The sequence below is a fragment of the Dermacentor variabilis genome, chromosome 2 (assembly GCF_050947875.1).
Source record: "Dermacentor variabilis isolate Ectoservices chromosome 2, ASM5094787v1, whole genome shotgun sequence".
NCBI lineage: Eukaryota > Metazoa > Arthropoda > Arachnida > Ixodida > Ixodidae > Dermacentor > Dermacentor variabilis.
Genome location: NC_134569.1, coordinates 199,863,122 through 199,878,822, shown reverse-complemented (window position 1 = coordinate 199,878,822; position 15,701 = coordinate 199,863,122). Strand labels below are relative to the sequence as shown.

The 15,701-nt window shown below is 48.2% G+C and overlaps 1 protein-coding gene across 1 annotated transcript in view; it reads left to right on the top strand.

Moving 5' to 3' along the window:
• LOC142570628 (uncharacterized) overlaps positions 1-15,701 on the top strand; it is a 508,617-nt gene that overhangs the window by 479,496 nt on the left and 13,420 nt on the right. Inside the window, exons 15-19 of the mRNA XM_075678990.1 lie at positions 7,797-7,963; positions 9,831-10,055; positions 11,014-11,174; positions 12,861-12,989; positions 13,778-13,843. Of these exons, the coding sequence (XP_075535105.1) occupies positions 7,797-7,963; positions 9,831-10,055; positions 11,014-11,174; positions 12,861-12,989; positions 13,778-13,843 (748 nt within the window). The remainder of the gene's footprint in view (positions 1-7,796; positions 7,964-9,830; positions 10,056-11,013; positions 11,175-12,860; positions 12,990-13,777; positions 13,844-15,701) is intronic.

The window sequence follows — 15,701 nt, the reverse complement described above, 5'->3', positions numbered from 1 at the left end:
CGCCCAAAAAGACGAAACATTGATTGCGATAGCAAATGCGTAGACAGCTATACGAAGTAAGGCTAGTAGTTTTATCGGCCGTATGAAATTGTACACATTCGCTTATTATCTAAATCAACCAGCATGGTGTCAGTGCGCACAGGGAAACATCAACACATCACGCTCGATGACCGCGGACACTTGCTGTCAAAACGCGGGCGTGAAGAAGCGCGACAGCAGAAGCGAGCGAAGTGACCTCCGTACTGTGTAGCGCTTCAATGCAAACTGGCCGGCAAGAACGCAGCACACACAAAGGTATGAGCTGCCGTCGCGCCTATAGACTCAGGCGCCGAAACACATTGCTTTCAAGAGAAAGAGCGCGCGCGGCCGCGCAATGTGCAGTTGCTGCCCCTCCTACCGCCTCTCCCCCGTGGCCTCTCGCGCGACCGAAAACGGCGTGTTTTCTTCCCGATTTCCTCCCTTGCGCGCGCGAGATTAGCCGCGATCGTCGGCTTTCCTCGCGCTCTTTCACTCTCACCTACAGCATGCAACGAGTGGCGATGATGTTATCGCCCTTGGACTTTATGCGGATCATCACGGCGACAGCGACGACAAAAATGTGCCTGGAGAGTCCATACAGTTGCCATCGCAATAAAAGGAGTAAGAAAAATTACACCTGTGCACTAGGCGGCATTCGGCACGGTCAGACGGATCATGTGTCTGTGCGCCTGATCAACGGCGCTCACGGAAGCCCGTCACGGCGCGCCTGCGGGACAAACTGCGGAGTTCTTTATGACTGCGGGGTGTTAGGGTTGGCGTCTGACACCACGTGGCGACAGGTCATTCACCCTACTTCCTGAGCCGGAGCCCACGGGCGACCTCATCCCCTTCACCTTCTCTTGGACGGACCCCACGGCGCCGGAGAGGTCATTCACCCTACCACCTGAGCCGGAGCCCACGGGCGACCTCATCCCCTTCCCCTCCTCTCATGGTCGTGGCATCGTGTGTGCTTACCTCATCCCCTTCACCTTCTCTTGGCCGGCCCCACGGCGCCGGAGAGGTCATTCACCCGACCTTCTCCCCGGATTTGTCGAAAAGAGGATCGACTTCTCCTTCCTGTGCTCGGTATTGCTGGAGGAGGGGCCCTCTCTCCGTGCCTGTCACGTGTCATCGATGGAAGCAAGATCCCGCCCACACTTGTAGAGAGCTATTTAAGATGCTCCGAAATGTACTTTGAGAGACTTCATACTTGAGACTTCATACTTCATGCTTTTCTTATTTTCTTTCAACTACCTTTGAATAAACCGTGCAAGTTTCGCACTAGCAAATCGTCTCGCCCCTGCTTGGTCGCCATGATCTACCGGATGCCTGCAGCCCGCCGACAACGCCACGCTACCCATTAAGTAATGTCGGTCGAGCTTCGATAGGCAGGCGTCGCTATTTCTCGGCAGCAGTACGGTACGCTACCCTGGAGTACGCAACAGGGGGTGGTGCGCTGTCGCCGCGCCGCTAAGAAACATTGGGGATATTTAGTTTAGGGTGCCCAAGCGTCGAGGGATGCAAGCCACCAGGCTTACGAAAGAAAGCAAAGCGAACATAAAGAAAGCGCGCAGTGCCTACAGTGGAGCTTGTGCATAACCCACCCCCCATTCCCAACGCTTGGTGGTTTCGCTTGCTATCCTAAATCTCTTTATTGACTTTGACCGTTGCTAGCTTGAAGAATGGGTGTAACGATGCATGCTCGACGCTGGCGCCATTTATAAATGTTCGCTGTTTGAGGAAGGAAAGCCTATATTTAGCCGTCCGCGGTGACATAGTGGATGTGCCGTTGTGCTGCTAAACGCGAGGAGGTCGGGGGTAAGTTCCCCGGTGTGCAACGTTAAATAAACTTGATCGAACTTTATCTGGAGCCCTCCACTTCGGCGTCTCTCGGAGCGATCGTATGCTTTGGGACGATAAACTCAATCTATGAGCCAATCAATCTTCATATTGTCATAACCGACAGTGACAGGGCTAATCGCCGATTTTATATTACGACAGAAAAAGATCTGTCACAGTTAATGGTAATAGCATTTTGCCAGGAAAATATCAACTGGTTATCTTTGTGCTGACAGGTCGCGCATTAAGGGATTTCTAAGGTGAAATGGCGGGGCCAAGCTTTTCGTTGATATAACTTTGTAATGATACTCCCTACATCATGCCGAAATCATTGCCGTGAGCGGTTGTTTCTATGAACTGGGGTGACATACCAGCTTGTAAGATACACGTCTCTATAAGCCGACTCTTTCTAGTTGCCGAACCAATGCTGATAACGTTTCTGTGCCGTCTTTCGCAGGCGCAGGTAGGAAGTAAGTTTTCGTGCTCACTAGGCTCCCGAGTGTGTGGAAGCTGCGCCTTGCGTCAGCCAGTCATGATCGCTATCGCACTTGTCCCTATACTGTTTCTCCTGTTCCTGATCGTCAGAACGCGCTTTGATAAGCCTCGATGGCAGTCGGTACAGCACCAGAGCAAGTATCGCAGCTTGCAGTCCAGCGCCAGAGTATCATATTGAAACGCTGTACTACGTACATTTTGTCTTTGCCGAGTTTACAGTCACGTCCTGGTACGCTCGGGTATCTCGTGTTCCGCTGGCAGCACCCTCGCGATGACGAAATGTCATTGCAGTCCTGTCAATCAAAGCCTAGACTAATCACGTGTTAAATTAGCGAGGAGGGTGCTTTACTATATTTTTTTTCGGTCCTGGCGCTCCGAAAAGAAAGTGCATCGGACGCAATGCTGTCTCGAAGTGTACAGCAAACACAACATAGTGCTTCTCTTTTGCCCGTAACAATGTTGAAGGCGATCGAATCTACAAGCAGGCTTAGACAAAGAGAGAGAAAGACGGGAGACTGCGCAGACTCGCTCACTCACACGCGTGCATAGTTGTAAGCACAGCGAAAGCGACACCGAATGACAAGGAACAGCGCAAACGTCGTCCTCTGCGCGCCGCTGTTCCGGACGGCAGTCGTCGTCATCGTCGTCGGCCACGGAAGCGAGCGCCTCGGGGCTGCAGCAGCCATGGCGCATACGCTATCGCGCAGCGGGCGATTAATTGTGTTCGTTATTAATTCAGCCGTTCCATTCGCTGCTGCTTCCACCCCTCGCCGTCGTGCCATCTCTCCAGCTCGTCCAGAGGGGAAGGAAATGGCGCATCTCATCGTCATTAATCACGACGATGACTCCTCTCTCTGCTTCTGTGCTTCTCGTTCTTTTTTTTTTTTTTTTCGCGATCCGCTCTTCCCGAGGCTCGCTGTCTTCTCCCCTCTTCCCTGCCGTGAGATTATTCTTCTTCGTGTCCCCTCTCACCCGTCAGTCGCAATGTCACCGTCTCCCTTCCCTACGTCTTTCTGCGGCGCTCTCTCTATCCGTTAGCTCCTCCTCGGTTAATTCGTAACTTTGTTTGTGATTTTTTTGCGCCGCTCTCGCTTCATTCGCGTCGCTTTGTCTCCTTCTCTCGCCCTTCTCTCAGTCCTCGTTTGTTCCTTATTGACGTTTGTGCTGCGTTCATTGGCACGGATAAATGCTCCGCGCTCGCATTTATCTCCCTCTTCGGCCGAACGTGTCCTCCCCTTCCCTCGCGCTTGATTCGATTCGCGGCGGCTTACTCGCACCTAAGCCACTGTCTGTTTCTCTTTCGCGGCCTTAATACCTCGTTATGCTCGTTCTTGTTCCCGCATTTAGCGGCTGCGCAGATGCCTTATCGCCCGCTCGCGCGGGGGCTTTATGAGGCGTGTGCGTACAGAGGGTGCTGCGCGCATGCTTAATGCCCGTCTATTGTCTGTCTGTCTGCCTTCTTTCCGGTCCTCTGCGGGACGTATATATATATATATATATATATATATATATATATATATATATATATATATATATATATATATATATATATATATATATATCGCGCGCGCGCGCACCGATCGGGGCCCGACGAGCCCCGCAATTACTATGAGCGCCGCGGTACCCCTTGTGTACGCGTCGTCGGGTGCTGTCTGTTTGCTCTCACAGATGCCGATGCTCCGTTCCGCCGTATTCCCGAGGCGGCTTTCGCTGTCGCGTCGCGACATTTGTCACGGCACAGATAGCAGCAGCGCAACGCGGGGACACTCCGTGAAGCTAGCCTGCGGGCTTTCTGCCCGACGAGACGCGCGCGCGCGCGATACGCTCGGTTGTCGCTGCGCCCATCGGTCGCCCTTGTGTTTATCCATCACTTTCGTGCTCGTGTTTCGTCGGTCGCCACTCGGCTGTTGACTCTGCTGACGCGGGCTCTTCGTGCCTAAAGAGCCGTGCGCGAGAGATGGGCCAATGGAATGTCTGGACAGGACGTTTCTTGCTCTATAGCCTGTGTTCTTTTCCTATTTACGTCTTTCTTTTATTATTGTTATTTTTGTATGTGTGTGTGCGAGTGTACGTATCTAGAATGCGTGCGTCTGTGCAGCCGGCAATGCAGTTCCCGCTGTCATTTCCATTCGCTATCGCGGTCTTCTCTTAGCCGCCTTCTTTTCCCACATTTGGTAGTTCGTCTGACGCGGGCGACCGACAGTGTGAAAGAAAATCACACCAGAGCGCCGAGCGGCGCTCCTGTTCTATATATCATCTTATCGTGTGCATTGCATGGCACGCCGCTGTACATGGTCACCTCGTGTTCCTTGATCGTGTGTTCTCTCTTCTTCGCCTGTGCTGAGAAATACGAAGTGCAGTAATTCACAGCGATTGCTTCAGGCCTACAATGCAGCGAGAGTGAGCCCTGTAGGCACTGACAAGCGCGATCGAACGCGCGTGCGCGTATCAGAACGAACCATTCGATGCACCATGTACGAGTACACCGTCAGTGCGTTATCTTTTGCGTTTGACTTGCGATATGCGGTATGAAGGGGGCATCCTAACGTTTCACTTGCTTTGTACTGCGCCGGAGGACCCGCCAAGCTTCGTGTTTATTTTGTTTGTACGCCCTATATTTTTTTTTTGACAATTCGTGATGTTAAAGGAACATTAAGACAGATATTAAATCCGTAAGGATTTCTATGCCTACCGAACGAGAAATTTGTCCGTCACGTAAGACAATGAATGCCTTACACCCCCTTTAAACAATGCCTCATAACCCCGTAATTAAGCCAAAAATGCAGTGGCTCATAACCCCGCAAGGCCGAGGCTACAAGCGCTCTGCAAAGTGAAGCGAACAGTGCGTGCATTCATTGAAGTCAACCATACAGCACGCAGGACAGCGTGCGTTTCATTAAAGAACAAGCTCAAAACAAGCATCCGGACCATCAATAAAGCGTTGCATACCTCCCTCAGCAACTGTAGTGGTGGTTTTGCAACAGCTTGGCGACATTAACCTTAGTTCATCTAACAACCAAAGGCCGTGAAATCGACTCCCGCCTAAGGTCGAGAGTTAGAGTGCCTTAATTAACTGTGGTTTATTAAGTTCACTTTAATTTACAGCAATGGTCGTGGGTTGGAGTACCATAATGAACTCTGTCATAATTCAACCTGCCTTATCATGTTCGCTATCGGCCATAATAAGCGAACGACCGATCAGGGTTGATAGGGGTTTATACCGATCGTATCAAGTTCCATAACATTGATAATCACACCGGGCTGCGTGCAGACGAGCAAGCGGCACAATGCTTACGCATGCTTAGAAAACTACCAGAACTGTTACTGCATGAATTTTAACTTGAGTTGCATTAGTCAATTTAATGCGTTTTTGTTTGTGCACTTCTTGGTTTAACTGAAGATCCTTGGCTTCGAAACCCCAGAAGATATACTGGCGAGCGCCGGAGCGCCTTAAATCATTTACTGTGTTATATAGTTATTCTACGAACCAGTTACAGTTTCGTTTCCCAGTAGACACATGTCATACGTCATGACACCCACGGCGGTCACGTGACAGCAGATCGTTCTTGACGTTTTGTCACTGTCTTTAGCTTGCTCGGTCGCCTGATATGATGCTACGTCGGGCCGCGCAACGGATAGCAGCAAAAAAGACCACCGACCGAGCCGGAGGGCCCGCCAAACGTCAAGGTGATCACTGCTCCCCTGTGACCAGCTTCATCGATCATGACAAATCGATGAGGGTAGTCATACATTGGCTTATTGGTATGGCATCTTGTACTTTGGTAGCTCAGGCATAACGACCGGACAGACAGAAAGGAGCATTATAGATAAGACATAGCGCTTTGTGTTGTCTAATGTGCCTTTCTGTGAAGCAAGGTTTGGGTACGTGCTAGTTGGTATTCCATTCTGTGAGGTATTCCTTTCTGTGAGTCCGGTTGTTCTGCCTGCGCTACAGCAAAGTAGTCGATGTCATGACAAATGTCTACTGAGAAACGAAATCAAAACCGGCTCATAGGAAACCTATTATCGTCTAATTATTTCGAGCGCGGTAGCGTTTACCCGTGTTTCTTTCCTGGGGTTTCGAGGTTAAGGACCTGTATTTCACAGAAAATAGTAACCGTGGTGGTGGTGAAAAGTTGAATTTTGTCCGGCAAGTTAAAAAATTGGAGGACGCTTAAGCTTCGCCTTCAAGAGTGGAACGCGACAGCATTCCCGTCGACCCGCCAAGGGGTGTAAGACAATGGGCTACGGCGCAGCGACTACGCGCCCCGCATCGGACGCGGTGAGCGTCGAGCAACGCAGCGTTCCGCGCGACAACGAAATGTGCGCCTGAGCAAGTGACGCACGCATGAGCCTTAGAAACAGCTCGTTTGTAAGGCAACACCGCGTTCACTAGAGGCGCTTTTGTACCGCTTTGAAGCATCGAACTCGTGGCTCAGTGGTAACGTCTCCGTCTCACACTCCGGAGACCCTGGTTCGATTCCCACCCAGCCCATCTTGGAAGTTGCTTTTTATTTATGAAGTGCCTGCCGTGATTTATCGCTCACGGCCAACGCCGCGGACGCCGACACCGACGCCGACGCCGACGACACCGGCTTTTCTGCGACACGAGCTCCTTAACGCTATCGCGTTAATAGGGTGGGCTTCACATCGTCTGGGCGTCTGCCAAGAGCCCTTGGGCTCGTGGAAATATTGGATAGTTTCCCCTGAAGGGCGAAGCATTGAAATCGATGGCAAGCTTTGCGCGAAGGCTCCTGAGATGGCGTTCTAAGAGAACGCGGGGTCGACCTGTTGGAAGCGACACAGCACGCGAGGCGACAGAACTCTGGCGGCTATGCGATAGGCCTCTCACAACGCAGGCGGATTGAGGAGGAGCGACGCCATCCGGCGTTGCAGGCGTCGCGCATCAATGGTGCACGAGGCGAGACAGGGGGAAAAGCGTGAGCGTAAACTTGCAGCGTGAAGCGCGCTGTCCATTCCACTCAGAATTGACCACTGTGCGCACCACGGTGTTGTATGTGCAGATATAGCTGCACAGCACAGCGTTCATGCCAGTAGCGGAAGGCATAACGCTGCCCTGGCTATGCTTGACGAGTCGCAGCCCTCTTTGTCGCAGCCAGACTCACTGCGCGTCTCTGGAAACACAGGCTTGCGAGAGCGAAGGTGACGTACGCTGCGTCGCGGCGACGCCCTCTCCCCTCGCGCCGCAACGCGTGGCGCGGCAGCACCCGTTCGCCCGCTCTGCTCCGTCGAGGCGAGCTCGTGACGTGGCGTCGCAGCCCTGGGTGCCGTTTCGCTGCTACAGACGCCGGCTTTTTTTCGCTCAGTGGGCGATTTGGCGCCCTCGCGTCGAAACGAACGGCGGGTCAGAAATTTCGCGCGAGTGCTCTTCTGAGGTCTTACATAGTTTGTGAACGATCTCGTACTTGTTCTCCCACGTGCAGGCCCGCATGATGTCCACGGCCGTGTACGCCGTCGCGAACGCGACATTGGCCGTTGTGCCGCCTCCGGTCAGCTTCAGCATCGCGGGCGGCTCGTGGCGAACCATCGGCCCGTCTGCGATCGTCATCCTCGAGACCGAGGTCTACCCGCCTGACCTCTCCGACTACATGTGCGTGGTCGACTCCGAATTCGTGCTCGTGCAGGAGATTAATGCACTTCGGTTAATGGAAGTAAAAAAAAAACACACATTACGATATAGCGAAGTTGTAACAATAAAGAAATAAACAAAAATAAATAAACCAAATAATAATAAGAAAAACAGGCATTGAATCTTTAAAATATATCCACTTTGAAAGCGTCTTTAGCAATACAAAATCTAGAAGTGGTCGACAAATGTTTTTGGAGTGCAAAACTCAATGAAAATGAAATACGACGGCGAATCAGAAAGTCTCTGGCCCAATTTTTTATTAGCCAAAATAAGGTGCATACTGGTATAATTACAAATATACGTACTATTCTACGTACCTTACACTATCTTTCCACACAGTGCCCACAACGGTTCAGAAGTTTGCCGCGTTGCAGCACTGAACTTGAGATAGAATTTGTCCGACTGACGGTGGAAACGCCGTCGGACTGCTGTCTTGGCTTCGTCGTTGCACGTGAATCGTTGTCTTTCCAGGAACTTCTTCAGCGGACTTCTCAAAGCGAGACACCTTTCCCCAAACGTGGGCTGCATTTCCTTGTGGATTTCGATAGGCGTTCGTCCCTTGCTGCATAGAAAACGACTTACGCTTCGTTGCTCGTACACCGTGGACGTGCGAAGCACAACCGCCATCTTCAACAACTGAAAGCAGCGCCTTGCCGCGGAGCTACCGGCAGGTAAGGCCGGGCCGGTCCAAGAAAGGTCTACCGCTGGGAATTGACGTGTTCACTTCGTATTTACGGCCCTAATTTGGCAAAAAAAAAAAAAAAATAGAGGCAAAGAATTTCTGATTCGCCCTCGTATACGTCAATTTTTAGGTTCCTCTTAGGTTTCTTAGGTTTCTCGCGATGTGTTCATTCAAACAAAAATTAATTCATTTGTGTGCACATTTGTGCGTGTGTATGTGTGTGTGCGTTCATGATGCATGTGCGTGCATGTGTGTTTGTGTGTGTGCGTGCATGTATGTGTCTGCGCGCCCGGGTGCGTGCGGGTGTGTGTGTGTATGTGCGTGCATGTGTGTATGCGTGTACATGTATGTATGTGCGTGCACCTGTGTGTAGATGTGCGTGCGTGCGTGTGTGTGTTTGTGTGCATGCATGCCTGTGTGTGTGGCAGCCGCGTATCAAAACAATTTCACTTAACGTTATGTGGCCCGCATATTGTGAAAGATGAAGGGTCAAAGGTGCACGCTTCCCCTCACAAACAGTCTTACTGTGGAAAAACCAAATTTACAGGCGCGCGGACGGGTTGACACCTTTCCGGGTGAGTCGGTAGACCGTACTAATTAAGTAGGTTTCCTTTATATACATAAAAGCAAAGTAACAATAGAATTATGTGGCGTGAATGCATCACTAGGGCAACACAGGGATACCAGCATGAAGCCACTGATGGCATCTCACATGGTTGTTTATTATTTTTTTATTTATTTATTTACAAGTGCATTCAGATACAGTATCCTTGCCGAACAAAATAAGAGCTGCTTGATTTTACCAATTTATCAAACACCAGGAAAGTACAGGTAGCTTTGGGGGGAAACCGTGCATCAAGTGAAGCAGTTTACATCACCAAAGACTAAAATAGTCTTTGGTGAGGATTTTTAAAAGTTGGGTTATGCGGAACACATCATGAGATGCGAGGTAAACAAACTTAGGAAACGCTGTAATAATACATCATTGGGGAGCTTATACCATTTGGATTTTGGGCTAGGGAATGTATTGCGAGACATATTATCACACTGTATACAGATGCAGCATCACAGCTCCTTACAGCCACTGTGCATTGGTGAGCGTCCTCCTCTGTCTGCACATCGATAACTTCTCAACTCCATTTGCAGAATTACTTGGAAGTGCGAGGTATTGGACGACGCTCACGCCGACTGTTTCACGCACCCTGTCCCATTGTTGTTGGCCAAGCGAAGCACCAGGACGCTGCGTTTCCTCGCTTCCTCACTGAACACCAAAAGTGCCTTCCTCTTCACTGCGATGCTGACTCTGGGGAACGCCTCCTCTCACATTGCACAGCAGGTCCTGAATGCATCTGAAACCGGCCCTCAATCTCGGTAGGTATACACTAATAACAAGCATGTGGAATGGAGTGGAGGGTTCACATTGTTATTTTTTTTAACTTTGTTTGATATTTAAATTCCTTTCTGTTAATATCGAGGAGCATTCTTTGGCTCTTGCCAGGCACTTTGCGGTAGGTGGCTACTTGTGCCACCTTGTTTGTGGCCACTTTATTAAACATAAAGTTATTTGTCCAGTGATGAGATTTGAGCCAGGACCACCTAGCAGAACAGGGCCCAGCAACATGCCCTGCAAGTCAGACCACTGATATGTGCGTGACACTCTTTCCCATTTCCATGCTGGGACTTTCAGATAATTCGTGCATGCATTGCGCCACGTTGCAACAATTCGCTTCCCCTGTGTGAAAGCATGCCAGCTTCACCCATTCCTTCTACGCATCATGCGTGATGAGATGAAAATAAGCTTTATTATTACTATTATTATGTCAGCTAGTGCTTTAAGGAGTTATATGACAAATTGCATCGCCTTGTGAATTGGCCCAGGTTACCCAGTGTACTGCATTCGTGATTGGCCCAGATTGTAACGACACAGGTTCCATCATTTTATCGTCCAAAACACAAAAAATCTTTCATTGTGCCATCATCGTCACCATCGTGCCATTGTTACCACAAACACACTTACATTGCGCACTAAATTTCTTGCCCTACAATAGAGTACGTTTGCTGGCTCCCATAGGACCCTTCATTATTGTACCTTGATAGCACCGTGTCTGATTCACTTTATCCTATACTGACCTGTTGTGGCATCTGGTAATGCTTTGTGAAAGTGGAAACGATGCTAGACAGCCAGCCACCTGCAAAGTTTTTTGTATAACATTGATTTGCTGAGTCTTTGGGAATTGCATAACTTGTTCTACTGTATGAACTGTATTTCTCTACAGTGTCCTTGTGCAGGCGTAGCTGATCATTTCTTGACATTCTTCTCACCTTCCAGGCTCATTGGTGTAAGCTGCCAGTCATGTGACTATGAAAGACACGTGCGAAGTCACGAAAAAGTGACGTTCACTGCGTTGTGCCAGGACTGCGACCCCAGTGAGGAGCTCGACTTCGAGTGGTCAGTGTGGAGCCTCTCGGATCACAAGAGCCTCCACCATGGTGAGCAGGACTTACGATCCACATTTTCTAACTATTCTTCATCGTGATGTAGCATTATAGTATTTCATGTAATAGTGTTAAACTTATGAAGGCATTTTATATAATGTGACATCATTACAGAATGATCTGTGCAACACTATTGCATTATAAGGGCGTTTCTAGGATGCTTGGCATTGTGGGTTATTATCGAAAAGAGCTGGGGGAGGGCTGGTGGAGGTACTTCGTCAAACAGCAAGAAAATTGTTCGAGGGCTGACAAAGATGGTGGTGCAGGAGAGGGCTAGGTTGGAGCAGGCAGTTATGCCAGTGTCACGTGACAGTCCTGCCACTGCTGTCTGGAAAAAGAAGTGGGAGAGGTTCATGCTTGAGTGATTAAGCTATCTTGATGTGGCATTGCCACGGGTGCATGTTGAGATAATGATCTGCTTCGCGTGCTGGGTTGCGCCGGTTGCAGAACCAATTGCATCAGCCTCCAAGCTTGGTAGACTGCGCCGGGTGCACTTCCGGATACATCATCTACACTTCTTGCAGTATAGGGCCTTGCCGTATGAAGTGCATCAGTCCCTTAGATGCCTTACAAGAAGGAGGTCATGTTCGAAAAAGAGGTGACCGTGTTGTTAGAGCAAGCAAGTGTTGTCGTCAGGCTGATGAGACACCTGAGCAATGCGCTACGCAAACATCAAATGTACATCATTTAAAAAAAGGCCACGGGAGAAAATGCACAAATCTTTTCGTCATGCTAAGGCAAAAGCCAACAGTAAGTCATGGTAATGCAAGGCCTCAAAGTAGTGCGAAGACATTCACTCAATGTGAACGTTTGAAGGTTGATCACCAAATAACAGAATCCTTCAGGTGCCATTGCATTATGTATATCTCTCACAGATGATAACATGAGAAATCCAGGAATTTATTGGTTTTTTTTTTCTATTCTTTTCTTGTTATGTCCTGCGTTAAGTGGCCGATTGAGTGACAATGAAGCACGGTGGCATGCGAGCCAGTGACAAAGGCAAACATTAGTGAAAGGAATGTTGCAAAATATATATTTTGACATGTTTGAAAGTATGTTGGCATCAACGCAAGAGGGAATATGGTGTTCTGCGAAAGAAGTGATCGAATTTTGAGCATTTAACTCTGTGCAACCCTACAGCTAGGTCATTGGTGGTACTCAGGGGCATAGCCAGGGGGTGGCACACCCGGCACATACTCTGCCCCCCCCCCCCCACCTCCAAAATTTCTTAATATGTGACCTTCCCATTCCCGGACTAGTGGGTGCCCCCCCCCCCCCTTCTGAGGAATATTTCTGGCTACGCCACTGGTGGTACTTACTGTTAATTCATTTTCAACGTTATTCATCCATTACCAAGGCCAAAATGAGTTCGTAAGGTGCTCCAGTGCTGAGTGAATTGTGCTTGCCTACATATATGTCAACCTAGCTATTTTTCAAGGTAGTTTTCTTTAATGGCCACATCTTCTATATTCAGATATTAAACAAGGTAAGAGGCAAGCACAGGTCTATTAAAAATGGGAACCGTGGGCTATGACAGGTGCTCTTTGCTCTCGAAAGAGATGTGTATAGGCATGGTTGTCATAGGTCCAAGTAAGACTCTTAGTCTGCATCCGCAGTACTTGCCCTTGTGGAGGTGTCACTTTGGCAGCGTTTAGCCTATGCATGTCATCTTGTATATAGGTGGTGACCACTGCTATGGCAGTATTGGCAGCACCGAAATGCGTCTGGACAACAGTAGCGCTCAAGTTGGCCGAACTCCTCACCGAAGGGCACATGACAATCAGCACGCATTACACCAAGCTGGTTCAAGTGAGTGGATACTGCCTTATACTACAACTAATCTCTTATGTGCCAAACAGTATATCACTGCAGAAAATCGGCAGAACAGCTGTAGGATAGTGTTATAGCACAGCACAGTAAAACCTCGGTTTGCAAAGCTTGCAATTTAATGATTTCCTTTTTTCATCTGGATCTTGGTTCTTCTGTTTATATATTTGTTATTTAGCTAATAATTTTCTATCACTCTCACAATTTAGCGAAGCCTTCTACATTATAACATGCACATCGTCCACAAGTTGGATCCACATGCAAGCACCATGCAATATGCACAGTACATACTGCCAGCCCATTACCTTGTCAGCATTTGTGCTCATCACATTCTGCTCTGTCTCGTATGGAAACAGATGGGGGCTACTGGTAGCGTTTGTGGAGCACAGAGGTTTATGATTGACTTTTATGCATGATGAGCATGGAGTTGACACCGAAGGTGAACAAGAAAAACTGACATATAGAAAGGTTAGCGTTTTTGAAAAGCTCAGTTGTAGGGAGAAAAATGTACGATCGCTTATATATATGTGTGTATATATATATATATATATATATATATATATATATATATATATATGGCAACATATTCGTCAAATAGATGTCACCTAGTGGAAACAATAACAAATGCTATTGGTATTTTTGCTAGGGTAGTATTCACATTCAAACACAGCCAAATGGCTGCATGTATTTGTCTATTAAGAAATGTTGACTGCTTTGTTTGGCCTCCATTCAAGTCCACGGTAATATATATGGTGTTCTCTTTTTTGAAGGAAGTCCACTTCCACCGTTTCCACCATTTCCAGACTTTGCCAATGGCACAGGATCTGCAAAAAATGGTATGAACAGCAGCTCAATGCTCATATCTTGCTTTTATTTCCTTCTCTTTTCTTTCTTGGTTTCTCCACATAGCCTTGAATTTTATCTCTCTGCTTCACCAAACTCGCAATGTGTACAGGCTGAACAAATATATGTAAATATTAATCATATATCAAGGAAGAACAATACAAAAGTGTTTCCTGCATCACATTTTTGCTGTTCTTTCTTGCTTTGTTCCACTGTCTTCATAAAACCGTTGAAAGAAAATTAGAGTTGGTGAAATGTTTGGAAAAAAGAAGTTGAAAAGTAGGACGCATGCGGCTTTGGGCATTTTCAAGGGAAAGAAAGCATAAAGCAGTGTGAGCAGCTTGAGCAGGTTAAGTGCTGAGAATGACATATAAGCTTGCCACTTTTGCTCATGTGACCGTGGCAACTGTCACTGAGTAATGGGCCGTGTGTTTGATCCTCGACCATGTGGGCTCCATTTCTGTGGTTCTGGTATGCAAGCATGCTAAGGATTTAGGTGTACATAGACATAGGGAGAACATGGCCACAATTAGCACAAGACCAGGGTAGTTGGAGAAGTATGGGAGAGGCCTTTGCCCTGCAGTGGACGTAGCCAGGGGGTAGTGGTGATGATGATGATGATGATGATGATGATGATGATGATGATGAAGACGACGACGACGACGACGATGATGAGGATGATGAGACATAGGTGTACATAAATAGCACCCCTGGTGACCACAACCAATCCTTCACTAAGGCATGTCTGGCACCATACTGTACAACTTTGAAATGTGAAACGCCATTAAAAGGACATTAAAGAGAAGCATTGAATTAGGTTAGATTGATAAAGTAGTCTTTAAGTACTCTGCTTTCATCTATTTTACGATAAAAGCCTGATTATTAAAACAAAAAATGACGGTCACAGTTTTATGCCTGAATTTCGCACTGAAATTCATCAATGTGACGCCAGGGATTGCGAAGTATTTTTTGATGCAAAAGCATAATATTGCCCATTGAGTGGAAAAGCCAGCATCTTTCGTCTTGAGCAGCAAAACAGCACCAAAATTCCTACTGGCTGCGACACCATGTCACGAGCGTGCTTTGACGGAGTAGAGTGGACAGAAGGGTACACCTGCTGCCGTGCAATGCGCCAGGTGTTGCACGAGGGGAGAGGGCATCGCCGTGATGACACTTTACCTTGGCTCTCGCTCTCAGAAGCTGGCGTGTGTTCCGTGTGGCTCTCTATAACCCCCACTGGGCCTAGCTGCTATGCGTGCCTACCAGCCTTGGTGACCGCTGCTGCTTTCTCGGTCTCATTTGTGCAGGACTTCGCCGGAATGTGGCGTCGGCAGCACAGGCTGATGCTGCTTGCTGACTCACGCAGCTTGTTCCGCTATGGTACATTACTCGCAGCATATAAAAGACCACTCAGCGGTGTTCAATTGGACATTAATGCTTTCGCATTCACAACTCATAAGAAGTGCTTAGGTGTGCTCGGATTTATTCACATTTCGGCAAATGTTCCTGAAACCTAAGTTCAGTCCTTGTCTCTTATGCAACCGTGAACCAATGACAAGAGCATCCAGTGCTGGTGATTTAGATGTTCGTTTGGCTGGTGATGTGGTTGATCTTTGTTGCTGGTTCATTCATGTGCATCATTGTTTGGTCTATATTCACGATGGAGTATTCACTGTGGTTGTGCTGGAGGCACAGTGTCCCTATACTCTTTTGAAAATATGATACAGTCTTGCATTGATAGGGGCTTGTAGTAGGCTATCTTTAGCTGTTTCATAAAAAATAGCAAATCATTTCAAAAATGGGTTGTGATTGTCTTGGGGGTGGGGCATTTCTGGGGATATTACGGTAGGC